General features: G+C 37.8%; 3 protein-coding genes across 4 annotated transcripts; all 3 read left to right on the top strand.

Moving 5' to 3' along the window:
* The first annotated feature begins 7,560 nt into the window (after positions 1 to 7,560).
* LOC132991426 (sperm acrosome membrane-associated protein 4-like) lies at positions 7,561 to 11,139 on the top strand. The gene is made up of 3 exons (XM_061060200.1): positions 7,561 to 7,720; positions 8,215 to 8,325; positions 10,716 to 11,139. The coding sequence occupies exons 1-3, from the start codon at positions 7,669 to 7,671 to the stop codon at positions 10,934 to 10,936; spliced, it is 384 nt and encodes a 127-aa protein (XP_060916183.1). The 5' UTR covers positions 7,561 to 7,668; the 3' UTR covers positions 10,937 to 11,139.
* Positions 11,140 to 11,240: 101 nt separating this feature from the next.
* LOC132991425 (protein Bouncer-like) lies at positions 11,241 to 16,430 on the top strand. The gene is made up of 3 exons (XM_061060199.1): positions 11,241 to 11,427; positions 14,599 to 14,709; positions 15,364 to 16,430. The coding sequence occupies exons 1-3, from the start codon at positions 11,376 to 11,378 to the stop codon at positions 15,585 to 15,587; spliced, it is 387 nt and encodes a 128-aa protein (XP_060916182.1). The 5' UTR covers positions 11,241 to 11,375; the 3' UTR covers positions 15,588 to 16,430.
* Positions 16,431 to 18,754: 2,324 nt separating this feature from the next.
* Positions 18,755 to 26,842, top strand: clic1 (chloride intracellular channel 1). 2 transcript variants are annotated; one of them, XR_009676126.1, is made up of 8 exons: positions 18,755 to 18,906; positions 19,161 to 19,224; positions 21,207 to 21,316; positions 21,592 to 21,717; positions 22,620 to 22,726; positions 23,113 to 23,294; positions 23,416 to 25,688; positions 25,758 to 26,842. XR_009676126.1 is itself a non-coding variant. In XM_061059395.1 (7 exons), exons 2-7 carry the CDS (start codon positions 19,183 to 19,185, stop codon positions 23,575 to 23,577), a joined length of 729 nt encoding a protein of 242 aa, XP_060915378.1. In that variant the 5' UTR covers positions 18,755 to 18,906; positions 19,161 to 19,182; the 3' UTR covers positions 23,578 to 26,842. The 2 variants fall into 2 exon arrangements, 1 of the variants encoding a protein (XP_060915378.1); XM_061059395.1 differs by having other exon boundaries at positions 23,416 to 26,842.
* Positions 26,843 to 27,958: the final 1,116 nt, after the last annotated feature.

The raw sequence follows: 27,958 nt of genomic DNA, 5'->3' as shown, positions 1-27,958 counted from the left end.
CTGCTCAACAGACAAGTGCAACCCAACCCAAGTCAGCGGCGCTCCATCCACCAAGATGACCTTCACCGCCGCCATCGGTGCAGCTATGTTGGCCTCCGTGATGGGAAGCATGCTGTAAAACACCTCAATACCGCCAGTCGCTCCAGAAACCGATTCGTACCAAAAAGCACCAAACGAGGTTTAAATGAGATCAGAAGCACAATCCAAAGGAAACCCTTTTTGGATCATATGGGTTAAGTTGTATCCTCATGTGCTGTGACACTCTTTATTTTTTCACAAGTCAGATCACTCAGTGTAACTATGACAAATTATATCAAACCCAAAATTAAGGTGTGCAGATCCTGGGAGTAGATCAATGGCATGTTTCAGGGAAACATTGAGTTCAGAAATCTTCCAGTCGTTGTTTTGCTTTGTTTTGTTGTTATTTATCCTTTTACTTTACTATGTGAATCACTAGACAATACAATGATGTGAAAATAAAGTTTTTTTGAAGAATATCGGTTGTTTGTGTTTATCTTTTTTTAATTAAACATCATGCAACATTCTGAATGGAAAAAAAATCAAATTTATGATGATTAAAAGTGTCACGAGCTGGATCATGTGTGTGAACCTGAATTAGTTTCATTACAGCTTGAGCAGTCACTTTAAAAATGGGCTTACAGTATATTTGTTTGAAGATTTGTTAAATATGACGCTCCATTACAGTTAGCTTAAATTAGCATATCTACTGGAAAGCGCTAGCCTGGCTCTGTCCGATGAAAACATTATTCTCCTAGCTAATGAACTGGCTCTGAATGTGGTAGATGGCATATTGGATAGCTGTTTTTCTTGTGTTTAGAATGTTTAAGATGCACACAAAAAAGTAGTATGGATTGTATCTAACTCCATGCAACAAAGAGCGGAATGAGCGCACTTTTCATACTTCTGAACTAGTCCCAGAATTCATTAACTTTGACCCACTGTAACACCATTTTAAAGAAACCTGAATGAAATGTCCATATCAGAGCTCTTATGAATATTTCTATTCCTAATCATTTCATTTATTGCGTTTTGCTTCCTGTTTACTTTGTAAATGTTAAGCTAACCTGTAAAACTGTCCCTTGGCTTTTGTCTGTTATTTTGTATTTTGTTCTTGTTTTCTGACACAAATATCCATCAACCTTTTTGTTTGATTTTTGATGATTGTGTCAAATCCACACTGCACATTAATACTTAACTGTCGGGTAAAAGCTATAGTTTATCTTGCTAGCTATGAATGTATATAAAACTGCAGGGAGGAAGATTTAAATTGACTATTTTGTTTGCAGATATTGAAATGATATCAACATGGCAGCAATTTGGAAAATGTCTGACCTTTTTATCATACGGTTTCTAAAATCAAAACTTTGCGTTTCCTGAACAGAAATGTGTTTCTGGATTGCTTTTTGTGAAACTGGGAATGTAATTTGAAGAATGCAATAAAAATCCAAACTGGTGGGAATAACAGCGTGTGGTGTTACTGGTGTGATTTGGTTTCCTCATCCTGAATGTTTCTCACCTCAATGCAGTCCTGCAAGACTGACTGGTTCCTCAGGTTTCAGTGCTCCATGGTGGGGAGACATTACTGGTTTTGGCATGAAAGTGATATCTGATTTGAAGTTGCGTCATAGATATCACATTGTTATTGTTTGTTTGTGATTTGGTCGCGTTATGTTTGCTTGTTCATGACAACGGTCTGGTGTCAAGTTATTTCTTCATGAGTTTGATCCTCATCTAGTTTGGGTTGAATGTCTTGTTCTTTGGCCCTCTCTCTATATCCGTTCATCAAGTTTGATCAAAGTCTAACCAGTAATTTGAATCCTGATGACAGATACAAACATACAAGATGTTAATGCCGTATGTAGACTCCCTTATTGTAAAGCACAGGGAACAGTCTGATAAACACATTTAGTTTCAAATTAAAATGCTAAATATTCTCTGATTTCAGCGTCCTAAAGAGGAGCATTTGGTGCCCTTCCATTTTATATGTAATAACTTACTAAATTCTTCTTCTGTTTTATTGCTGTAATAAATGAAAAAGACTAGAAATTATCAAGTTTTGGTCTTAGAAATTATTTTAATGTGTATTTTTAAACTAACTGAAGTGTTTTTATGTGATTGAGCTCTTCTTTATTGTGCAAATGTTTAAACCTTGTGATTCTGTCACACATGAATGACTCATTCTGTGACTTGCCCGACAGGTGGGGTCAGTTTGTACAACACTTGGTTTTCAATTAAGCCCTACCCCATTTTCTACTCTCAGTGACATTTCCCCCGAGGTGAAGTTGAAGACAGAAGACTTGAACCCCCCGCCTTTTTCACCCCTCCCATCACCTGTCTCCAGGTATAAATCTCAGGCCCCACCAAGCAGGCTCCTCAGTCTCCCTTCAGGCAGCATCCCATCACAGGATTTTTTACTTTAAGCCGAAAAGCCAGGAACCAAACCGACACATCAAAATGGGAAAGATCCTAATTGGAGTCCTTGTCGCAGTTGCATCTTTCATGCTGGGTAAGAGAAACAACAAACTGGATGATTAATCAGGGATTTAAGATGTAGAACTTTTAAAAGGCAAAAAATCGAGAACAAAAACCAGGCAAACGATCTGGCTTTGTATTTTAAAGAATTGTTAAAATGTATTTAATATGAAAAATACACTATAAAGGTTCCTCTTTTGAAGATGAATCTTGATTTTTTTTTTAAAGGTGGGAAATGCTTAAATTGATAAAATCTTTAGTGTATAAATTTGATATAAAGCTACATATCTCAGGTGAATTTATTTGTATGTGCTGACAGATCAAAATGATGCCATTGCCTTGATTTATTGAATAATGAGCATCCTTGATGATATCCAGCAAACCTGATGGTTTCAGATGTGTATGCCAAAATTCAGAGACATTTGATACTAAAATGTACAGATTTTCATTGTGCCCCCTAAAAATCATTGTTGCTTACCAAAAACTATTATTTGCAATTCTGAGGGGGAATACTTGATTGGAACAAAGTAGTTGTGTTATATCTGACAGCAGAAAGATAGATTTCTCTCAATTTCATCAACGCTTTGAGCCCCACAACAGACACTCCATGATACTCCTTAACTTAGGGGTGATGGTAAAAGTCTAAGAGGCAGATATCTCAAGCTCTGACAGGTGAAACTTAAACTTTGAGCAACCTAAGACAGCTTGTTTATATCTCTACTGATATGCCTCCTCTGATACCGGATGGTTTGCTCTCGATTGATCTTTGAAAACGTTAAAAGTAACAGGATGGCTTCTTGAAATGTTATTCAGAGTTTGATTGTGTAGCTATCTTGGGTGGGGCCTTACAACTTCTGTTTGGCTCAAGGTGTGGTGGCACTAAGACTCCCCCTAGAAGAATGTTCGCTGAGAACTTAAAGATCTGACAATAGGTCATGATGAAAGGTCAACAAAAGACTTTTACAGATACATCAATGTCAATATAAGTGTTTTCATCAAAAGTCATATTAGAGAGCTCTTTGAATAACTGGAGTAACGGAGCCTGATAAACATTTGTCAAATACTATGAAAGTTCGATATACTCGACGTAAAGGTTTTTCTTATTTTATTGATTGATTTGATGTTCTTTAGTCTCGGGACGAATAGGAAGCTTGTAAATTGAGTTAATTTTACAATGTACATCCCTTTAGGGATGGATCATCAACAAAGATAGTTCAAAAACATTAACTCTGCAATGATATGAACATTTAGAACTCAGAACTCAGCAAGAGAATGGAGACAGAAAAAACACATTTCTTTTCTTAATCATTCATTTTAACGTTTGTGTTTCCTGTGTGTGTGTTTCAGTGGATTCCCTGAGCTGCAACAAATGCAGCTATGGTCTGCTCGGCTTCTGCATTAGCTTATCACAGGAAACCTGTTCGACCAATACCAGCGTCTGCTTCACTGGGAAAGCATGTAAGTCATCTCCTCACACCTCTTCCATCCAAACATTACACCACAGCACAGGCATGATTGGATTCAAATCACTTCCTGTGACATATAGCGACAAACTCAAATATACAAAGTTACCTCCCCCTTCTAACACATTTTTTTTTTTATCTCCTCAGCTTTCCCATCAGTTTCAAGCACTGTGGGCTTCAACACTCAGGGCTGCAGGGAGCCTGCTGGCTGCAACGCAACAACCAACAACACCTTATCCCTCCTGTCTGTGGCCTACGAGGTTAGACTTGACTGCTGCTCAACAGACAAGTGCAACCCAACCCAAGTCAGCGGCGCTCCATCCACCAAGATGACCTTCACCGCCGCCATCGGTGCAGCTATGTTGGCCTCCGTGATGGGAAGCATGCTGTAAAACACCTCAATACCGCCAGTCGCTCCAGAAACCGATTCGTACCAAAAAGCACCAAACGAGGTTTAAATGAGATCAGAAGCACAATCCAAAGGAAACCCTTTTTGGATCATATGGGTTAAGTTGTATCCTCATGTGCTGTGACACTCTTTATTTTTTCACAAGTCAGATCACTCAGTGTAACTATGACAAATTATATCAAACCCAAAATTAAGGTGTGCAGATCCTGGGAGTAGATCAATGGCATGTTTCAGGGAAACATTGAGTTCAGAAATCTTCCAGTCGTTGTTTTGCTTTGTTTTGTTGTTATTTATCCTTTTACTTTACTATGTGAATCACTAGACAATACAATGATGTGAAAATAAAGTTTTTTTGAAGAATATCGGTTGTTTGTGCTTATCTTTTTTAATTAAACATCATGCAACACACCCAGGCTCTTTGGGTTTATCTTCACTAACCCTGACATAAGAGATCATGCTTAACGGAGACATGAGGCTGGTTATCAACCTGATAAGTAAACCAATAGATTCCAATAACACATTCACATAAAAGGGGCGGAGTTAACTTCATATAACCATAATAATCATCACAGAGTCTGCTGTCAGCCCATCGTCATAGCTCACCAACAATATTCACATATGAGGAAGATTACACACAGACTAAAGTTACTCAGCTGCAGCAACAAAGAGAAATCAATTAGTATAAATGTGCAAACTTTCACTTATTATATTCGTTAGTTAGAACTTATCATAATAAATCCTGTTTTTTCCCCTTAAATGAATGTGTTGCTCTGACTCTTTCATGTTGCATGTATAACAGATTAACTTGTACCTGTTAGTAAAGCTCAACAGGTGAATGGTTGCCAAACTAGTCACTCCTGAAAACCGCATCGCTGTCAAAGCCTGTCAGTGCAGTTTACAGGACACAGGACTCAGGAGAGCAACAGATACTGTGGTTACAATGCTAGACAAAAGGTGTGACGCCCTGCCCTCTGTCTGCAGGTTTCTTTGGCTTCCTGGCTGGGCAGACAGTAGGCGGAGTCAGGAAGACCATTACACATGAGTCCATCAGGACTCACCTTATTTAAGTGGCTTCCACTCTGACTTGTGTCTCTCCTCTTTTGTTTGTACTTCCCAACACTACACTCATCCATATATTGCTTTCTTCACTAATTTGACAGATTTACATAATTGTGATTTTTTTAAAGTTCAGTGTAATAATTTATCAACTTCCCTTAAAACCTTTTTTTTCATGGGTGATACCGTTCTTTGTCACTTACTTTGAGCAAAGTATGTGACAAAGGCTAAACACAAACTTTAAAATGATATTCATTCAACATCTATATGTAAAAACAATCATGTTGTTTTCCTCAAATAAACCAAACTTGCTAATTTGTAAGATTTCTGCAAAAAGAGAAAAAAAAGGGTCAAAATATTGAGCATAAAGTAACAACAAAAACCTTGACCGACGCAACCTATAATGACAAGAAAAAGAAAGATGTTGTGACAATAGCTGCTAGGTATATAAAGTAAATACATTGTCAGTTTAAAATCAAATGTTTTACTGTTATATTTGCAAAGAAGGACAGAACACTTGGCTTGTTGTTTGGTAAAAACTCAACAGTTCAGACTCAAAGTCTTTGAAACAAGCCTGATGAAAGGCAGAAAATCACATTTTTTGGTTTTAAGGTCAGCTCACCAAGACAAAAACAAATATACATACTTCTTTGGTATTTAGCCAGGATACTAACTAGAAGCTGATAAGATTTGAAAAATCATACAGTCATATTTGAGGGTTTATCTTCAAATAAAAGTGTCTCTTAAATCTTATTTTTCGACGCTTTGAGCACCATAAACCAAATACTGCTGAGGTCAGTGATGTAAGAAAAACATCTCAAATCAATGACAGCCTTCTTTTCTTTCTGCCTGCGCACCAACCACAATAAACATTCCCCATGATGTCTGTACATACAACACATTAACAAAGACGCACACCTTCCACTGAACTACATGCACGCACACCTTCCCATAAATATCCACCATTACACCCTCTCATTCTTTCTTCCTTTCTTTCATGAATCCCTGAGGCAGATTCTGGTGTACACAGACATGCTTCTCACACACATACACACGTGTACGATCAGGACCTGTGGGCGTGCGTTAGTGGAGAGATGTCAGAGTGGGGCTGCTACACATGGAGCACACCAGCTGTTGTGGGTTGCTCAAGGGCACTTGGGAGCGATACTTGGGAATTGACCTGGCACCTCTCCAGCTACCAGAACGACTTTAATATTTTGTTCCGCACCAGGACTCGAACCGACGACCCTTCAGGATACCAACCCAAGTCTTTTTTTTATTTTTTTTTATGTTTTTCCAAATTTGTTTGATCCCTGCACATCTATCTTTACTGTCCTCCCTCTCTATGTCACTTCTAATGGGTTCACCTTTTTTTCACAATAATTAAAGGAAAAAGGAAAAACACCAGATCCAAGAACAACCAAAACTATCTTCAGAGAAAAAGAAATGGTGTGCGGTTATGTGGCCTTTAGCTTGCCTCAAAGAAATGCTTTCTGTATTTAAACACATTAGATTACACGTTGAGAGGTTATGAAACAAACCTTGATAAAGGTGGAACTTAATGGAGTCAGATATTTGATTTAAAATGTTTCCCCCCACAGTTGAGCCCTCTCCTGTTATACCTATAAAACACCCTGAACTATTCATTCACAGTCTAGTCCTTTAGCTTACTTCTCATTCTTCATCTTTCTTATCTTGTGCACAAATATTTGTAGTTCATATCATTTAGTTTTACTTCCTAAGATGCAAAATAAATCCTACATGATTATATGTTATTCTATCCACTGCTTGAAAATAAAAGGAGTGTCTGATCATTGCTCTAATATTTTTTTGACTTTGGGCTGAGGTCTTTTGATAATTATGTGTTAACAATACATCACAAAGGTTCAAACACAAATGTAAACACACACAGGAATGAGTCATGTTTTCAAGCATCATTTAAATGTTTTTGTCGGGCTTTAGACTTTACTGATGTCAAACAAACCTCTGTTTGGTTTGGTTCTTTGAAATGGGGTTCAGCATAAAGACCGAAGGACAAATATCAATATCGACATTGTTCTATTCTGTGTGTTTTCCATGAACCATTCAATGCCCTGATGCCAAACCATGTAGCCTATAAAAGCAGGAGCTGATTTCACTGCAGATGCTCGTGTAATGTTGGATTACTGAAAGACTCTTCCACCAGCTGTTTTTTCATTCCCATCCTCTGAACTTTGCTGAAAATTTCTGAATCTGCAAAGAAACAAGATGAAAAAGTTCACCTGGATCTGTGCAACATTGACGGCAATGTTTGTTACAGGTAAGAGCAACAAACAGCAAATTCTTTAGTAGATATATATATATTTATGAACAGGAACATTTGGTTTAATTCCTTAAAACTTGTATCCTTAATTGTCTTTTTTTTAGAGATTTCTTTTTGGACTTTTTGTGTCTTTATTGTAGAGATAGGACAGTGGAAAGAGTCAGAAATAGAGAGAGAGAGAGAGTGAGGGATGACATGCGGGAAAGGAGCCGCAGGTCGGATTTGAACCTAGGTCACCCGCTTGGAGGACCAAGGCCTCTATCTGTAACCACGAGGCTACTGGTGCCCCTTAAATGTTCTTTTAACGGTTAAAACAATCTGACAAACAGTTTGACACTAAATGTTTAAAGTGAATTTTGTTTTGGATGTTTAATGTTTTTTTCTTGTTGAATTTATAAACAGGTTTTATGCAAAGGTGAAGGGGTGAAATATTCAAATTAGAGTACACTTAAAATATCACTGATGTATAAAGTGTCACTGTTTCCTCCCAGGTGAGTCTCTGATCTGTAACACCTGCAGAATGAACTTTGTGGGTAGATGTCTGTTTCCATCCACTGAGACCTGCAGTGAGTCTCAGACCAGCTGCTACTCCGGAAGACTGGGTGAGTAACACTTTACAGATCATCTCCTGTACAGGTCATTCTCAGTTCTTCAGAAAATGAATGTGAGGCGTGAGGCTAGATGTTTGTGTGGATGCTGTAACAATGTTAACCAGGAACAGATTTAATACAACAGACTATTTGATGCTGCTGAAGCTGAATAACCTGACAGTGCAGATTAATGTGCGGGCTTTATAAAATACCTTCCTTATCAAGATCCAATAAATGAATAAATAGCCTACAGCAGGGGTGGGCAACTGGCGGCCCGGGGGCCACATGCGGCCCCCCCATCAACCCTCAATGTGGCCCTCAGGTCAATTTTTACATATCAATTAATTGGAAACATAAAGAAAATGTGACAAAATCTGCCATGAAATCATGAAAACCAGAAATCCGTCCATAATAATATTTGATCACTGGCATATGTTGAGTTAAATTTGAGACATAATAGATTTTTTTTTTATAATTGATTCATAATTGATCGTTTTTCTAAACTACAATTTGGCCCTTTGGCAGGGAGAATTAATTGAATGTGGCCCTTGCCGTGACCAAAGTTGCCCATCCCTGGCCTACATAAACCAATAAGTAGCCTAAATATAAATCCCCCCCCCCCCCCCCCCCCCCCCAAAAAAAATAAAAAAAAATAAGGAGGCATAACTATGTAAAGATTAATCTATGATTGAGTCATTTAAGTTTTTAAAAATGTCTTAAATTTCCCGATTTTTATTCATTTAACAAGTTGACTTGTTGTTATGTAGATGTTAATTCTGTCTGGCTGTCTTTTTCCTCCGCCTCTTATCCCCCTTTTTTATTTTTTACTCCCAGACAGATTACTCCTCTTCATTTTCCATAAAATTAGTTTCATTGACAAACAAAGGTTATTACAGGAATAATGCAAGTTTTGATTAGCAGTGCATCAGGAGTGAGTTCTGTAAGGCGGGGCATCACTGTCATTACAACCTTTTCACATTTTGAGTCTCTGCAGTGGATTAAAGTTTTTCAGCTCTTTGGGGCCCCCTGCAGCATGGAGCTGGAGCGTGAACCAATAGCATGCCTTGCCTGTTGATAAGCAGTGGCCTCTGGGCGTCATGGTTACCATACAGACATAAAAGTAGAACCAAATAGGCTACTTAAGTGTCAAACAGAAGAAAAAGAAAACGACCTGGCCTTCAGTGTAAAAGGTCAGACAGTCCCTTTAACAACTCCTGAGCCTTGAACTGTTCACACTCGGGGTTAAGTTGTCTTCACAGGAATGTCCTGAGTTTATGGGTTGTTATCATGATGAGAGGACAATAGGTAAAGCTAACAATGAATTTTAGTGTTATAACATGAAAGACCGTGTTCAGTCATTAAAGTGTTTGTGTTTGTCAGTTAGTCAGGACGATGTGCTTAAACACTCTGTCCCTTCTGCCGTTGACTTGTTTGTGTTGTGAACACATTACATGCCATGCCCAAAGCAAACACTGAGTCAGGCAGGAAGTAAAACAAACAGTACACTTGGTGTTAGCGATGAAAAGTAGGTCATTCTGAAGTTTCTACATTTTACTATTTACATATAAAGTTACTTTAATATTTTACATTAAACACATAAAGAGCTGATATAATATGGACTAAATGCACAGCCGTCCCAAGAGTCAGCCTCTAGACACTTTAATGATCACCTCAATTACTTACATAACACCTTTAATTTAATGTTTGCTCTGACTGTTATTTAATGTCTGTTTTTTAATAATCTGCTTTTTAAACATTTCTGTACATATATAAACAACTTCAGAAGGTCAACACTTTTTTTATTCTTGTGTTTTATATTCAGGTTTAATTACTGATTTGTTTTCCTCAACTGTTTTTAGGTTCTTGTTTAAATCTCACATATATTTTTGTGGGGGGGGGGCGGTTTTGTGGTTAATTTGTAACAAATGTTTCATGTCATGTACGTCTTTGTAACCTGATACAGGATGCTTTGAATTTCCCTCGGGATCAATAAAGTATCTATCTATCTATCTGTCTATCTGTCTAATAATACATTTCAGATCAAACATTTCAAACATTTTTTGTCATAAAACACACACACATACAAACACATACACATTTAATGATATTTAAAAAGCTTTTTGCTGACAGTTGTTGTTTAGTATGAGCTGAATATTTCAACACTGACAATAATGTCAGAATTTGAACAAACTTTGTCAATTTGATACTTAAAGGATTTTCTTTTTGAGTGATATTTTGAATGTAGTACTTTTAGGTGTTTCTACTTTTAGCTTGGAACAGGATCCGAATACATCCTCCAGTAATGACTCACCAGGTCACAAAGTTATCTCTGCTTTTTGTTTTCTCTAACCCTACAATAAAACGTCTAACCAAAGCTCTGTATCCCCTCGCCCCCCCTCCAGCCTTTAACATCAGTAGTCTGATGAGCTGGGAGACTCAAGGCTGTCTGAACTCAACGCTCTGCAACCAAACTGAAACGGGGACTCTCCTGACCGCCGGCTACACGGTGACCAGGACCTGCTGCATGACTGACTACTGTAACGGAGCCACATCTGTGCAGCTGCCTCTCGCTGCTGCTGTGGGCGCGGCCCTCGTGGCCATCTGGGGCGCCCAAAGTCTTTAAAAAAACGACAAAAGATGAATCACTGGGTGTTGTGTTGGAATGCAACTATTAAAGAACATGATGAACTGTGTCTTACTATATTACTGAACTCAGAATGTTGTAGCTTCTCTGCCTTTAAATGTATTTGTTATAGATGATAGAAAATGTATAAAAGCTCAGTGAAATGATCAAAGAATAAAAAATGAACATGCTAAAACGTAAAAGCTGTTATGTTCCTTCAGGCTGTGAATGTTTGGGTTAAGTGGATTTCTTCCGCTTCAAACTAGAAGCACACAAAACCTGATGAACCTCATTCTTTCACATTGCTTCTTGATTAGGGTCAAGCCTGAAATCTTGTCTCTGCTTACTAAGAAGGTTCGCTCGTCTGAGACAGGTATTTTAAACCTTAAAGGGCATTTCTTTACAAGAAGAATCCGTTGAAAAAAACCCGTCAAGAAGGATGACTAACTTTTGGAAGGCAGTGATTGTCCTGTGTGCGCTCGTCCCTGCAGGTAATTGGAAAATTACGTCTACACATTTCAAGGAGGAAATAAGAGAATTAGCCATCAAACACTGAAAACAAATGGAGGGGTTTAAGAATATAATTCTTGTTATTGTTGATTTAAAATGTCCTTAACTGTGACCCTGGTAGGTCTGATTTACATGTCTGTCTATCATCGAACACTGTCATTGGAGGAGTTGTGTAATCACAAGAAAATGTCTGCTAACTTTCTTCCTGATACAACACTTATTACTCGAGGCAAACAAAATGTTCAGGACTGAGTCGCCTGACAAACAAAGAATAAGATTGGTGGTGGAGATATTAATTGCTGTTTTTGATGAAGTCTCAGGTGGTTTAACTTCACTGCAGCTTAATGACATTCAGTCCAGTATAATTGTTGCACATAGAAAGTGAACTGAAATGAACAAAATGTCCAGACTATGACACAATAAAAGACTAAAGTAAAGCATTCAGAGTGTAGCTTGCTACCTATTTAAAATGACTTTAAACATGTATAATATAGACGTTAACTTGCCGACAATAAAACAATAAAACAAAGAGTAAACCATGTAAACACAAACAGGAAATATAATTCTACAATTCACTCAGCAGACACTTTTATCCAAAGCGACAAGACATCAGAGAGTAAGAACAACACAAGCAAGGATCTAGAGAGGAGGAAACAAAACATTTAATTAATGATGAATGATCTGACACATGATAAGAGGAGAAGTCAACTCTTCTCAGATCTTTTTCTTCAGGCACACAAATCAAGCCAGTTTGAAAAACTCACGTTGCAGCATATTGCTTTAAAAACAAATAGAAGATCATTTAGAGGTCGACTTTTTGAGTCACAAAGTGCGTAGCAGTGAAACTAAAAGTAAACAGAAACATATGTTGGAATAATAATCAATCAATCAATCAATCAATCAATCAATTTTTATTTGTATAGCGTCAACTCATAACAAGTGTTATCTCGAGACACTTTACAAAAGAGCAGGTAAAAGACCTTACTCATTGTTATGTTACATAAAGCAGGTAAAAGACCTTACTCATTGTTATGTTACATAAAGCAGGTAAAAGACCTTACTCATTGTTATGTTACATAAAGCAGGTAAAAGACCTTACTCATTGTTATGTTACATAAAGCAGGTAAAAAGACCTTACTCATTGTTATGTTACATAAAGCAGGTAAAAGACCTTACTCATTGTTATGTTACATAAAGCAGGTAAAAAGACCTTACTCATTGTTATGTTATATAAAGCAGGTAAAAGACCTTACTCATTGTTATGTTATATAAAACAGGTAAAAGACCTTACTCATTGTTATGTTACATAAAGCAGGTAAAAGACCTTACTCATTGTTATGTTACATAAAGCAGGTAAAAGACCTTACTCATTGTTATGTTACATAAAGCAGGTAAAAGACCTTACTCATTGTTATGTTATATAAAACAGGTAAAAGACCTTACTCATTGTTATGTTACATAAAGCAGGTAAAAGACCTTACTCATTGTTATGTTACATAAAGCAGGTAAAAGACCTTACTCATTGTTATGTTATATAAAGCAGGTAAAAGACCTTACTCATTGTTATGTTACATAAAGCAGGTAAAAGACCTTACTCATTGTTATGTTATATAAAGCAGGTAAAAAGACCTTACTCATTGTTATGTTATATAAAGCAGGTAAAAGACCTTACTCATTGTTATGTTACATAAAGCAGGTAAAAGACCTTACTCATTGTTATGTTATATAAAGCAGGTAAAAAGACCTTACTTATTGTTATGTTACATAAAGCAGGTAAAAGACCTTACTCATTGTTATGTTATATAAAGCAGGTAAAAAGACCTTACTTATTGTTATGTTATATAAAGCAGGTAAAAAGACCTTACTTATTGTTATGTTACATAAAGCAGGTAAAAGACCTTACTCATTGTTATGTTACATAAAGCAGGTAAAAGACCTTACTCATTGTTATGTTACATAAAGCAGGTAAAAGACCTTACTCATTGTTATGTTACATAAAGCAGGTAAAAGACCTTACTCATTGTTATGTTACACAAAGCAGGTAAAAGACCTTACTCTTTGTTATGTTACAAAGATCCGGCCTATCCATCATGAGCACTTTAGCAAAGCAGCAAAAATTACAGTGGTAAGAAAAAACTGTCTTATTAAAAGACAGAAATCTTCAGGCTCATGACCAAACAGCCTTCAGACATAGACTGCACCGGGCCAATAAGACTTCCAGAAAATAAGGTTGGAAAATGCAACAACAACAAAAAAACTGTCCAAAGCTGAAATTGGAGCATTTTTCCATTCAATGTTCTAACATGTGCTGTCGAATGACGCTCAGACAAATGAAGAGAAAGTCTAAAGCTGCTGGAGAATTCGGTGTGACATTAGGTTAAATAAATGTTCTTAAGTTTGACTCATTCTATATTATTTTAGAGGTAGTGGGTTTGGTTTCTTTACCAAACAACAATTTACAAAAAATAATAACAATAAAGATGCTTCCTCATATAAATTAAAATAAAATCTGTATTTGACTGTTTAAAAAAAATCCAGCCAGCCTGTGATTAATCAGAGTTACCAACAATAATATAAAACTGATCAGTTTACATCTAACCACAAACCCCTCCTCCATGTTCCTGTAATTACACAATACAGGGACTAAATCTCTGCCCCTGCTAAATTTCAATGATATGAAAAGAATTCAGTTGCAGCACTTCTTTGTCCTTTCATGAATGGGACCCTTTTTTGTTTTTTTTTTACTTTTTTTCACTCAGGATTTTGATTTGAGTTATTTTACACAACTTACCTGAACTTCCTTTGTTTAAATTGTGCACCTTCACTTTTTAGAATACATTGTCTGTTTTTAATGTAATGTGTGTAATTATAACAAGATCAAAACATTTTAAAAAAGAAGCATTTGACCAGTAATATGTTCAAAGGAACATTTGGAAAACACATTTACTATCTTAAAGTAAGATGAGAAGATTGATACCACTCTTGCGTAAGAATGGAAATAAAACTTTTGATTTATCTTCATCTTTGCTTCTTGACTTATTGAAGATGGAACAAAGATATTGTTGAGAAACATCCAAACTATGTTGTTGAGTAAGTTACTGTAACTGTCCTTCCAATAAGATGAGTATCTGTTTTCTTTTTCTTTGGAGCAGCACAGAGTCTGCGGTGTCGACAGTGTCCCCTCGGTATATTTGGGTCTTGTTTGTTTGGGAGCGACGTCACATGTAATAATGCCACTGAGAGCTGCCACCGTGGAGAAGCACGTAAGAAAAACACTCAACACTCAACCTTCTGTACGACGGCCAGAAATCGATTTACACATAAAGAATGAGTAAGAGATCAAAACAACTAAAGAAAATCAACACAACACTTTGAATACGTTACTATCACACTGTGTATCTTCACACTGCATGTAAATTTACCTGAAATGAGCGTGATCTAGAAACACAGTTAAGCAGTGAGTACAGTATGTTATTCTTCTTTTCTCTAGTCCCTCAATTAAACAACTTTTATACTCGAGGGGAGGAGTCAGTCGGCCGTCCTGGCGATGTAAACAAACTGAAGATAGGACTCTGAAAACTCTGAAAACATCACAGACAGTGGGACTCGGGTGTTACACTCATTGTAGACAGTCATGACTCACAGAGTTATTTTCAGAGGATATACTTGATTTATATTTAAGTGTGAAAAATCACATAGAAAGACTTTTAGTGTGTAATATGTGTTTGCGGTCATGATTGGTGTTTATTACACATGATACTGAAGTTGTAATATTTGTTTTTTGAACTGATCTTTGTCTGGTTGGTTAAATGTTTGCATGTTTGCTTTTCATCTTCTGTTGAAATGATGTTTGTGTGAAATGTGCCATGCATGCATAGCAAGTTTCTTACATGCTTTTATCACCCATGTCGTCCCAGAGTTCAATGCTACAGGGTCACTCACTCTGCAAATCCGCGGCTGTCTGGACTCGGACCTGTGCGGCAAGACGCTGACCGGCAGCATCCTGGGAGCTGGTTACACCACCAGTTTCCAGTGTTGCACAACAGATCTGTGTAACGCAGCCGGTTCTCTCCAGCTCCCTCTGACCGTGGCTCTCTGTGCTGCTATACTGTCCTCTCTCTGGGGCACGTGGGATCTGTAGTTTTACAAGCTTGTCTCGGTTGCTAGAAGTCATAAGTAGACTTTTTTTTTAAATGTTTTCTTACTTGAACTAAACAGTGAAACTCATCATTTGAATCAAGTTTGTGATTGTTAAGTGAAAACAAGAATTCTGCACTTTTTCTTTCAGCTTTTAAATCATCTATTTTCATTTCTATAAATGTAGTTCTTCATCAACATTGAGAGATTGTTGTTTGTTTCGTTCAACTTTCTTGACTCCATTAAAAGGTGAAAACTTTTAGACTATGAAGTAAAAAAAATAAATCTGGAGAGAATTCAAAATGTCTCCACTCTGATTTGTTCCTCGCAGCGCAGGACAGGAAAATCTATTTTTCAGTTTTTCTTTTTTTTAAATTCCCTAATATTTTACTTGTTAAATGGAAAGAGCTAGTTTGTCTTTTATAAGGAAGAACAAACCCTTAGATAATTAGCTTTATTAAGTTTGACAAAACGCAACAAATACTGATAAAATCCCACAAAACAAAGTGTCCTGGTGTTAAACTGAGTGACGGAGGGTCAAGTGGTGTGAAAACAAACATCCACCCTGTCTTTAAGAAAACATTGACTCCATTCAGCCTCCTGAGTGACAAAATAAAAACAGGCTTATTAGCATTTAATAAGCAGGGCTTGGTTTGTCAGGAGGATCTCTGCTGTGACGTGTTGTCAACACTCACCAAACAGAGTCATCAGTGCTCCATTGTTGTCTCCACAAACAACCTGATGATCAGATTGAACCTGTGTCACCACCTGACCTGTGAGACATGAGAGAGACTGAGGACGCCCTCTAGTGTTTCACAAGCGTAACAACAGGCTGAATACAAAAATGGCTCTCTGCCAAATAGAGCACACTGATTTAAATCAGTGGTTCTCAACTGGTGTAGCCTCAGGTCCCACCACCAACACCTTCAAGAGAAACTGGAACCCAAATCTTAATTTCCTTTTTACCAATCAAATTTATTAAATGAAAAATTGTGCAGTATGGACCTCAGATGGTAGAAAACACGAGACAGGTTTATAAAGAACTTTGTAGATTTGTTGACACAATTATTTTTCCATGGGCACACATTTGCGACCCACTAAATATGGCTCTGTGACCCACTTTTGGGTCCCGACCCACCAGTTGAGAACCACTAAATTATACCATGTTCTTAATTAAATAAAAATGTAATATTGCCCTAAATGTATATAGCCTAGTTTGAAAATGTAGTGTAAAAATAAGTCCCTCTATATTTAGCATATTTTGCCATAATGCTCATAATATCAACAAAAACAAAAAGATGAGAGGGCAAGACAAGCGTATTGTATGTTACCCCCTTTTATTCTTCTCATATATCTTTCTAATTTATAATCTACTAACTCAACCAGATCAAATATGCGTGTGAAAGATTGTTTTTTTTGTAATGAAAGCTGATGAAAAAGAATTAGAAAAAGACACTTTAGCTTTTTTTAGGCAGCTTGGTCTCCTGCTCTTTGTTGTCTCTGTATTGGTGAAAAAAAAGATTTCAAAGAATTAAAAAAATGTATTGGGTTTATTTGTATTGTTTTTGTGTTGTAGGTTTAATATATTATTCCAAATAAAGACCCATATGTGAGATGTTTTTAGTTGCCATTGTCCCAACATAAAATCGTTCATTGGAATTACATGTTTAACATCTCTCTTGTGTTAAACTGACAAATAAATGATCAAACTTTCCCCTGTGAATTCATAAACGATCTCTATTCCAAATGTGTCTCTGTCCACTGTCAGTGTTTAATTTTGACCGACAATCCGGCAGGACTTTCTGATTACTCTTTCCAGATTTTAGGACCAGACTTTATAAAGTAATGAATTTGCAAAGTACAGCTCAATACCCCCCTCTACTGGCCATTTAGTATACAGCAGAACATACTGTACTGTTCTGTAAGGAATCATGAACAAATATTAATCTATTTTGATGACTTTCCAGGAGTGCAACAAAGATGAGGTGAAGCATCACCCAATTCTTCTAATGGGAGTATAAGGAAATGTCTGGAAGATAGGCATAGCTGTTATTTCTGAATTAAACCAATAAAATGTAAAAAATATATATATATATATATATATATATAATATCTGACCATTTAAAGGACAGACAATTTAATTCTCACCATAAAAATACTTCCACAATAAAAAAATATCCACATCTTTGTCAAAATAATAAGATTAAATTAAAGAAATAGGCTACGAGATAACTTTACATTTTCCGATTATGTTTTTATCTCGTAATTTAACTTTTTAAATCTTATAACCAACATTAATCCTTTGACATTAGACCTATACAATGTATTATTTTTTTGTTGTTGCAATAATTTCAAAATGACATCAGTTTTTTTTCCATGTTATATCTCTATTTATGCTAAGTCGTTATGTTCATGTTTTACTGGAGGATTTGGGTTTCCATACAATAATAACTTCTGAATGGACGTGGCAAAAGTACCACGGAGGATTAGGGCCACGTTTTTTTTAAATTTCGAGATTAAAGTCGTAAATTTACGAGAATAAAGTCGTACATTTATGAGATTAAAGTCGCAAATTTACGAGATTAAAGTCGTAAATTTACAAGGATAAAGTCGTAAATTTACGAGAATAAAGTCGTAAATTTACGAGAATAAAGTCGTACATTTAAGATATTAAAGTCGTAAATTTACGAGATTAAAGTCGTAAATTTACAAGGATAAAGTCGTAAATTTACGAGAATAAAGTCGTAAATTTACGAGAATAAAGTCGTACATTTAAGATATTAAAGTCGTAAATTTACGAGATTAAAGTCGTACATTTACGGGAATAAAGTCGTACATTTACGACTTTAATCTCGTACATTTACGAGATTAAAGTCGTAAATTTACAAGGATAAAGTCTTAAATTTACGAGAATAAAGTCGTACATTTAAGAGATTAAAGTCGTAAATTTACAAAATTAAAGTCGTACATTTACGGGAATAAAGTCGTAAATTTATGAGAATAAAGTCGTAAATTTACGAGATTAAAGTCGTAATTTTTTTTTTTTTTAACGTGGCCCTAATCCTCCGTCGTACAAAAGAGGTTTGTCTTTTAGAAAACCATTATACTTTTAACTCACATCCACACCCTCCCTCCTCCACCCTCCTCACCCTTCATGTCACCCCGGCCTGCATCGACTTCAAAGCCGTACGTCTGAGCGCTCAGCTCGTCACGCAGCACCAGGAAATGGAGGAGCCGTGCGGGTGATGCAGCAGCGGACCTGGGAGGAGAAAACGAGCAACAGGCAGCTTCACAGCGTCAGCGACAACTCTTTCTACTGCGAGGTAAAAGCTCTGCTGACTTTAAAAACAGCCAGTTAAATGAATAATTTGAGCTTTTAAGCCGATAATGTTTGCTCTGTTTGAGGTTTTCATCGCTTGGGTCGCTGCTACAATCTTTAATTTGTTGTTTTGTGTAGCGGAAGATGGGCTTGGCTCCCCGAGTTTCGAAGTCGTTTTCTCGCTTGAGAAATGCAGATTTTTAACTTTTTCTTCAGCGTTACCCTGATTACACCTTTTTGTCTGTTCACTTTGATTAGATCTCATCATCAACAGGTGAAGATGAGCGACCCGAATCAGCCCAAAGTTGAACTTTTTGTGAAGGTAAGCCAAGTAATCCATCACACCCATAAAGTGACGCTGTCATGGCGACGCGACGTGACATTACTTTGTTACGCGTGTTTAACCTGTGTTACATTTGTATCACTTTTAGCAATGTTACGTCATAATAACATATCTTGGACTGCTCGTATTTTGGGACTTAAAGTTTGTTTAAAATGACTTTTTAGCATTTGTGTTCATAGTATTCATGTCAGTCTGTGTCACTAACCTGCCTCATAAATGACAGTAAGACTAATCTAATTAAATGCACGTCAAGATAACGGACAGGCGTCTTTAATCTATATTTAGTATGTTGGCCAGGCAGACTAATCCCATTTACTTTGAGCCAAACATGCTCTAATATAACCATTATGTCTTTCTCTGCCTCCTTCATGCTCTTAAAGTCTCCATAATGATTCCTCTGTATGAACATGTGCGCCACCCTCCACTCTTTTTTTTTCTTTTTCACGGGTGAAAGATGCAATTGTGACTTTTTCTGAATCCTGGTTTCTAGTGAGCCTCTTCAGTGACACTTGAAACTAGTCATTAGCAGGACACATAAGTATAGTTTCACATTAGTAACGGAAAGTAAGAAGTGGTCAAGTTTATACTGTGGCCTGCTCAATGCCACACACAGATGTACCCTACAGACTGACTGAACATGAAGTATGACTTCCTGCAGACACAGGGAACATTTTAAAGCTCTATGATCATTTCCTGAGTTAGCCTGCACTTGAATGCAAGTATGAAAAATGGCTTCCATGGCTGCAGCTAACTATTATTGGTAACTATAAGAGTTAACTGCAGGAAATGTTCTGCATTAATTGATTAAGACCTGTTTAAGGCACATGTGTATTAAGTCTTTAAATCCCTTGTTTGTCCAAACCAACAGTCCAGAAATAGAGATACTCCTTTAACAAAGAAATACAGAAGCTGAAACTAAGCTAGTTTTTTTTTAGGTCTCTTTCAAATCTTCTAACTGTCACTAAAAAAAATGTGATGTCTCATTCTTTCCAAAAGTTTTGACGAGTTTTCGTCCGCTCCATTAGTTGAAGTTTTTGTTTTGGACTGTTAGAAAGACAAACCACGACTTTTATAGATGTTGAGTGTGTCATTAGAAGCTGTGATTTTTATCCATTTCAAACATTTTTTTATATATATATCGTTGTGGTAAAAACTATTTGACAGATTTCTTCATGATGGAAACAGCTGTAAGGTTCAGATGTATTGTTATGGAATGGTTGCATTTGAGCAGCTGTGAACTGATTATTTGAATAGTTGCAGATTCATTAAATGAATATTGACGATCACATCATCTCAGATTTCTTTTTATAAAAAATGATCTGTTAAATATTTCTGTTTGGAGATGTGCTGCAGACGTGTGGGGTTGACTAAAGAGAACGCTTTTTGTTGAACCACTTGTAGTTCATTCATCTTTTAACTGTCTTTCTCTGTCTGTAAACAAGCTATAGGAGGTTCATATGAGTCAAAGGTTGATGCTGGGTGTGTAGCGGTAGTGCCTTTTTATGCTGACTTGCCTGTTCTTTCAGATGTGCAAACTTCTGTCGGACATTTTGTTCCATTTCATAACCTCACATTGAGCATTTTTATTTTATTTATTACTAAAAAAGGATTTATTTTACATATTTAAAATACATTTAAAATCATCGTTGTGAGACTAGCAGTTCAACGCTGCTCGCTGCCTTCAATGCGACATGTTGCACAGCCTGACTTCATATTTTCTCTCGTCTTAAATAGTGCAAAAGTGAGTTTTTTTAAACAGGAATGTTCTAGAAAATTAACTTTGTACAGTGAAACAGAGATCATCGAAAACTCAACGGAAAGCTGCAAAATATCAGCAATGTGTATAACATATAACACCCTTATCTACATTGTCTCTAATTAAATACATTGCATGTGATGTGAGCAACAAACATGTAAAGAATGTTTGTGTGTGTGTGTGTGTGTGTGTGTGTGTGTCCCAGGCGGGCAGCGATGGTCAGAGCATCGGCAACTGTCCGTTCTCCCAGCGTCTCTTCATGGTGCTGTGGCTGAAAGGAGTCACCTTCGACGTGACCACGGTGGATATGAAGAGGTGAGATCATGACACGCGTGTGCTGCAGGTTTCAGCACAAAAGCAGAATAACAACAAACCTCTGAACTGTGCAGTAAAGGAACATTTCAGTAAAGCCTCTCTGGCAGTGCTGCTAGCTGCAGATATGAGTAATATCCTGTGGTTAGTTGTTGTATTTTCTTTCCCCGCCCCCCTTTTTTTTTTCTTCCATCTTCCTCCTGCTGTTTAAACCGTCTGCTTCTTCTGCCTGTCCCTGTTTTTGTTTTAAATTTATTTTAATTTCCACCCACCTTCAGGAAACCGGACATCTTGAAGGACCTGGCTCCGGGTGCCCAGCCGCCCTTCCTGTTGTACGGCAGCGAGGTGAAAACAGACACCAACAAGATTGAGGAGTTCCTGGAGGAAAACCTCAGCCCACCAAGGTCGTCTCCACATCTGTTTTACAAACTCATTGTTTTAGGTGGTTAAGAGCTGGAACTGATAGTTAAATATACAGAAAGGGAATCATGGACACATTTGATATAGCCTTTCATTTTTTCCAATTGAAGAGCAGAGCATGTTTTAGATTTAAGTGTCTCAGTTGTGAGGTTTTCCTCTGCCTCATGTGATGAAAAGTTAAACTTTTATTAGAGGTTTTTTTCGGACTTTACAGGTATGCGTGCTTTGTCTTAAAGGGTTAATATGCGATTTTTCACACTTAAATATAATATAAATCAAGTATCTCCTCTGAAAATAACTCTGTGAGTCATGACTGTCTACAATGGGTGTAACACCCGAGTCCCACTGTCTGTGATGTTTTCAGAGTTTTCAGAGTCCTATCTTCAGTTTGTTTACATCGTCGGGACAGCCGGCTGACTCCTCCCCTCACGTATAAAAGTTGTTTAATTGAGGGACTAGAGAAAAGAAGAATAACATACTGTACTCACTGCTTAACTGTGTTTCTAGATCACGCTCATTTCAGGTAAATTTACATGCAGTGTGAAGATACGAGCAGAATAAAGATCGCTAGCATTAGCATGCTAACACAACAATGCAGCGCGAGTTGTTTTGGTTTCATGCTGGTGCTCAAGGGCGACATCTGCTGGATCAAAAAATCACATATGAAGCCTTTAAGGGGATTTTATCAGGTAGTTTTCACTATTCTCTGCCTTTTTTTTAGATCAGACTTTTTACGGATTAATCATGGACTTTATTGGACGTTTAATCGACACATGTTGTAAACAGCAGCCTTTATGTTTTTACTTTACTTTTATGTGTTTTTTTTGTCACTTTTAAAGTTCTTATTTCCTCCTGATCATCATCATCGGTGTGTCTGTTTCTTCAGGTATCCCCGTTTGGCCGCTCGTAACCCAGAGTCCAACACGGCAGGCATGGACGTGTTCTCCAAATTCTCCGCTTACGTCAAGAACTCAAACCCTCAAACCCATGAAAGTACGTGGATCTAGTAATTCAAAATCATGTTTCTTTAATGTTCTGATAAAAGCCTTTAATTTTAAAGTTTTAGTTGTATTTGTCCCTGAAGTACAGCAGAGATCCCCTCTGTGTTCCCCTGAAGGACAAAACACCAGCAGGGATGCTGTGTTAATGACATCATGGCCTGAGATTTTCAGGTCACCTGCTGCTCGCTCAGTTTACAGTGATCTGATTGGTAATGTCACTGTTGCTGGGTGAAAACTGTTATTTCTTAAAAAGGCAAAATAACACAAAAAAATACCTGCAACAGTCTGACTCCAGATTCAGATTTACATTTTCTTTCAGGAGAATTAAACTCTCCGATAATCACAAACAGTCTTTTGATATTCTCTTTGCGTGCTCAGATCTCGAGAAAGGCCTGCTGAAGGCTCTGAAGAAGCTCGACGACTACCTCGGCTCCCCACTTCCTGACGAGATCGACGAGAATAGCGCTGATGATGTCACTTCCTCGTCCCGCCCCTTCCTGGACGGCCAAGACCTCACTCTGGCTGACTGCAACTTGCTGCCTAAGCTCCACATCATGAAGGTAATCTTCTGTTTCAAGCTGTGCGGCTACAAAAAAAATAAAGATTACAAATCCAGGTTTTTATCGGCCCTGCAGCTGAAGGCTCGTCGTGTCTCTCCCTTTTTCTTTTTCTTCACTCCAGGTGGTGTGTTTAAAGTACCGTAACTTCCACATCCCTGAGCTTCTGTCGAACCTGTGGAGGTACCTGAACGCAGCGTACGCCAGGGAGGAGTTCTCCTCCACCTGCCCGGTCGACGAGGAGATCCACATGGCCTACTCCTCTGTCGCTAAAGCTCTCAAGTAGGAGGAGATGGGATGCCCGAGCAGAGCAAAAATCAAAAAGCACAAAACGCACGTTAACTGCTCTGCACACAGCGAGCACACACTCTGCCTGCAGCATGGTCCAAACCTTTCATTTATCATTTATCATGTTCATGTTCATGTTCATGTAATGCTTCACATCTGTTCTACTATCATCAACCTATACTTTCTTTTTTATATCTCACTTATCAGCTGAATTTACAAGGACAGTAACAAACTCCTAACTCGTTGATCATGCTGCTTGCAGACTCACACACACACACACACACACACAGACTCACACACTCACACACAGACTCACACACACAGACTCACACACTCACACACAGACTCACACACACACACACACACACACAGACTCACACACTCACACACACAGACTCACACACTCACACACACACACACAGACACACACACACTCACACAGAGTAACACACACACACACACTCACACACACACACACACTCACACACAGACTCACACACTCACACACACACACACAGACACACACACACTCACACACAGAGTAACACACACACACACACACTCACACACACACACACAGACACACACACACTCACACAGAGTAACACACACACACACACTCACACACACACACACACTCACACACAGACTCACACACTCACACACACACACACACACTCACACACAGAGTAACACACACACACTCACACACACACACACACACACACACTCACACTCAGACTCACACACACACACACACTCACACACACACGTTTCACACTTAAACCCGCCTCTCAGATCAAACGTCCACTAGTCACGTGCAACCCTCACACCTGCCAATTCACCTTCCATTGTCTCTCTATCAAGGAAACAATAACGCACATAAACACCAGCGCCAGCTCACCTGCCAAAGTGTCTTCTGTGGTTTGGATTTTTTTCGCCATAACTCTATTTTTAGATTTAGAACAAAATAAGATTAGATTTTTTTTTTCTCAAACCAATCTTGTACTTAAGTGTAAAAAAACATCTTGTGCTTCATAAGCCTCAGAAAAGGAAGTTAAACTCGCTTAATGGAGGCAGCAAACAGAAACAGGAAACGTATTTCAATAGACCTCTGGGCTTCCCCTTTCTGCGCTCTCACGGCGGGCGTGACGGATTATTCAAGATTACACAGCTTCTTGTTGATCCGCTGAAAGGAGCTCTTTTCCAAAAAAATGTAATGCTGTTCTTCCTGCAAAGTATGAAGGATCTTTTTTAGTGTCACACCAGAAGGAATAAAGGTTGATAGTGTGTTAGAGCTGCTGTACAGTCACAGGTTTGAGGCTGTTGTTTTCTGCTGAAGTGCTACAAAGACGGCTCACTTAATGCCTCCTAGAGGAGCTCATGGCACGCGGCCAGTTCTGTCACATGGGAATCAAAAATAGGAAGTTTGATACAAACATGCAGATTTTTTAAACAGGAACAGCTCGTTCAGTTTACGATTGCAGGCCGTTATTTAATATTAGATCGAGCTTATAGGTTTCATAAAAAGGTTTATAAATGTCTTGATTGTCAACAAATACCAAAACCATCAACATGTTACTCTGTCACCCCGTTCTTAATGAAATGTCTTCAATCATTCTGCCTCGCTGTTACATTTTGCTTCAGCAGAATCATTTGAAAACAAAAGGCATTGTTTCCTCTAACTGCAGGACTCTGGTCTGTTTCTTGGGATCTATTCCAGCTGCAGATGGATGATACAGATGTGTGTTTCCAGTGAGTGTTAACAGCAGTAGGTGTGGTTGTGCATTTTGGAGCTATTCAAGAAAACTCCTGTGCCATCATGTGCAATCTGACACAAAACTGGTGTCAATTTTGGAGGTGTATCTTTTCCAAGATTACCAATAAGGCGTCAAATAAAAGTTTTGCTCTTAAAGCGACACAGAGTTTTTCTGTGCAGATAGTTTTGCAAAGAGTCGACTAAATTCTGCCGAGCTGGACAAACTGAATGATGAGAGCTTTTTTTTTTTTTAAACCAGCCTAAGCATTGTGTTTTTGTATTCTGTATTTCATTTGAAAAACACAAGTAGCAACATATCTATGGCAGGCTCGTCTCAGTCTGAAAACATCGTCTGACTGATATGAGGTTAAGCTCAACACTGTATATCCAGATGTGGTAACACAGGCTCTTCTTCTCAGCAGGGGAAAGCTTTGCTGGTCTCTTTATGAAATCTGTTGACAATAAGAAACATTTTTAAAATCTCAAGACTTACTCTTTATTTCATTTTTAAACCCTGAATACTTGCAGGTTGAACCTGTTTCAGTTTGGATTTAAAGGTGCTTTTCTGAAAGTCTAGTTGAAGTGATTTGAAACTGAACCAGAGCACGCCTCCTCTGACTGCAGTAGCAGCTTCTGTAGAGGATTTCATTGACTTCACGGCATGTCCAGATTACTCTCCATCGAGCTTCTTTGCTGTTTGGACTCCATTTATAAAGTAGCTTCTTGTTCTGAGCTCAGGATAGCCTCGTTGTGTTTGTGTCTTGTCTCTTAGATCTAGATTCAGATCTTGAAAATTTCACCCAAGTGCGATTAAAACAGATTGAAAACGACAACTTTGAACAAAAATGTTGACAATAATAGACACCCAGCGTGAGCACAGTTGCTTCTTAAGATTTAGGAATGTGATTGAAATCCCTCCGTGATGAACTTCTGCGTTTGGCGGTGTACGTGTGGATCTAAAAGATGACGCTTGTTCATTTTGCTTGACTGAATTGTTTTTGAAATCTTCAAGGAGACGGACATTTAAAGGGACAGAGTCTGAATAATTTCAGTTTCTGATGTATTCGAGGGAGCATGTTTCACTTTTTACTGTAGGGTTTGATACTTTTTCAGGGACCTTTGAACTTGTTTTAATCATAAAAATGTTTTCATCTGTTTTTTTTCACTTCATTGTTTTGAATAACAATTTTAAAAACTGTTATAAATTCACATTTTGAGACCCGTATTATAATGTTCACACTTTAAATACCCCCTCCCCCCCACCAGTATATTTGAGCCTTTTCAAAAAACAACTCTTTTTCATGCCGTCTGTCATGAAGTCAAACTCAGTTGCACTTCAGAAGTCCACAGCATCCAAACAGGTGTGGACACTAATGCAGTAGATTAACATCAACAATGAAGACAATCAAACTAATAGCACAGATGAAATGTATTTTGTACTTTGAAGCTCTTACAAAGACACATGTATTAATATTCTAATAAAAAAATCTTCATAATAAATCAACCAGTGACGGGTGTGTTGTTGTTCATCTTTTTAACGGTTATTAAAGGCACTGACGCAAAGATGGTCGAGAAGAAAGTGAACAAAAAGGTGCAAACAACAAATCTGTAGTTTCCACAAACAAAGATCAGACTGTAATGTCTATAACCTTACTGTCAGGGGTAGTTAATAAAAAAAAAAAAATCAGTATTCTAAAGCAACAATGTGGAGGAATTTGATTTGGTGCGTTTTGGCACTTCGCTTCATCCATCACGTTTTCTTCCTCTAAACCTCAGCAGTGGATTCAAACAGTATCGATATGGGCAAACTGGCGACTGCTGTAAAGACGTTACCTCGCCGTTACCTGTGGCCTGCTGTCGAACTTTAAAAGTGCTATCAGAAGGCGACCGGGGCGATCTGTGGACATGAGAGAGACGCTGTTCTGCCTGTTGTTGTTGTACTATAAGATCCACTTTGAAAAAACACTTTTATAAGATGGGAAAGTTACATATTGTTGATTTAAAGGCTTTCTATGTGATTTTTCACACTTAAATGTAGAAATCAAGTATCTCCTCTGAAAATAACTCTGTGAGTCATGACTGTCTACAATGGGTGTAACACCCGAGTCCCACTGTCTGTGATGTTTTCAGAGTTTTCAGAGTCCTATCTTCACTTTGTTTACATCGCCGGGACGGCCGGCTGACTCCTCCCCTCATGTATAAAAGTTGTTTAATTGAGGGACTAGAGAAAAGAAGAATAACATACTGTACTCACTGCTTAACTGTGTTTCTAGATCACGCTCATTTCAGGTGAATTTACATGCAGTGTGAAGATACGAGCATAATAAAGATCGCTAGCATTAGCATGCTAACACAACAATGCAGCGAGAGTTGTTTTGGTTTCATGCTGGTGCTCAAGGGCGACATCTGCTGGATCCAAAAATCACATATAAAGCCTTTAATGTTTCAGATTCTTCATTTAGCATCATTTCAGGAGAGCAGCGATTCTAGTGTTTGTTGGGGCCCAAGGCAAAAATGTAGAGAGGCCCTTCCTATGGCGACTTTGACACACACACACACACACACACACACACACATTTGACTGCACTGCTAGATAAATAAACTAATGTTAAATGTCAAA

Source organism: Labrus mixtus, chromosome 16 (assembly GCF_963584025.1).
Source record: "Labrus mixtus chromosome 16, fLabMix1.1, whole genome shotgun sequence".
Lineage (NCBI taxonomy): Eukaryota > Metazoa > Chordata > Actinopteri > Labriformes > Labridae > Labrus > Labrus mixtus.
The sequence above is the reverse complement of the archived record's forward strand: the minus strand, read 5'-3'. Positions and strand labels throughout refer to the sequence as shown.

Coding starts and splice junctions, on each gene's coding strand:
- LOC132991426 (XM_061060200.1), top strand. CDS start 7,669: ATGAAAAAGTTCACCTGGATCTGTGCAACATTGACGGCAATGTTTGTT. Junction 7,721..8,214: donor GACGGCAATGTTTGTTACAG/GTAAGAGCAACA, acceptor GTTTCCTCCCAG/GTGAGTCTCTGATCTGTAAC. Junction 8,326..10,715: donor CTGCTACTCCGGAAGACTGG/GTGAGTAACACT, acceptor CCCCCCCTCCAG/CCTTTAACATCAGTAGTCTG.
- LOC132991425 (XM_061060199.1), top strand. CDS start 11,376: ATGACTAACTTTTGGAAGGCAGTGATTGTCCTGTGTGCGCTCGTCCCT. Junction 11,428..14,598: donor GTGTGCGCTCGTCCCTGCAG/GTAATTGGAAAA, acceptor TCTTTGGAGCAG/CACAGAGTCTGCGGTGTCGA. Junction 14,710..15,363: donor CTGCCACCGTGGAGAAGCAC/GTAAGAAAAACA, acceptor ATGTCGTCCCAG/AGTTCAATGCTACAGGGTCA.
- clic1 (XM_061059395.1), top strand. CDS start 19,183: ATGAGCGACCCGAATCAGCCCAAAGTTGAACTTTTTGTGAAG. Junction 19,225..21,206: donor AAGTTGAACTTTTTGTGAAG/GTAAGCCAAGTA, acceptor TGTGTGTCCCAG/GCGGGCAGCGATGGTCAGAG. Junction 21,718..22,619: donor GAAAACCTCAGCCCACCAAG/GTCGTCTCCACA, acceptor CTGTTTCTTCAG/GTATCCCCGTTTGGCCGCTC.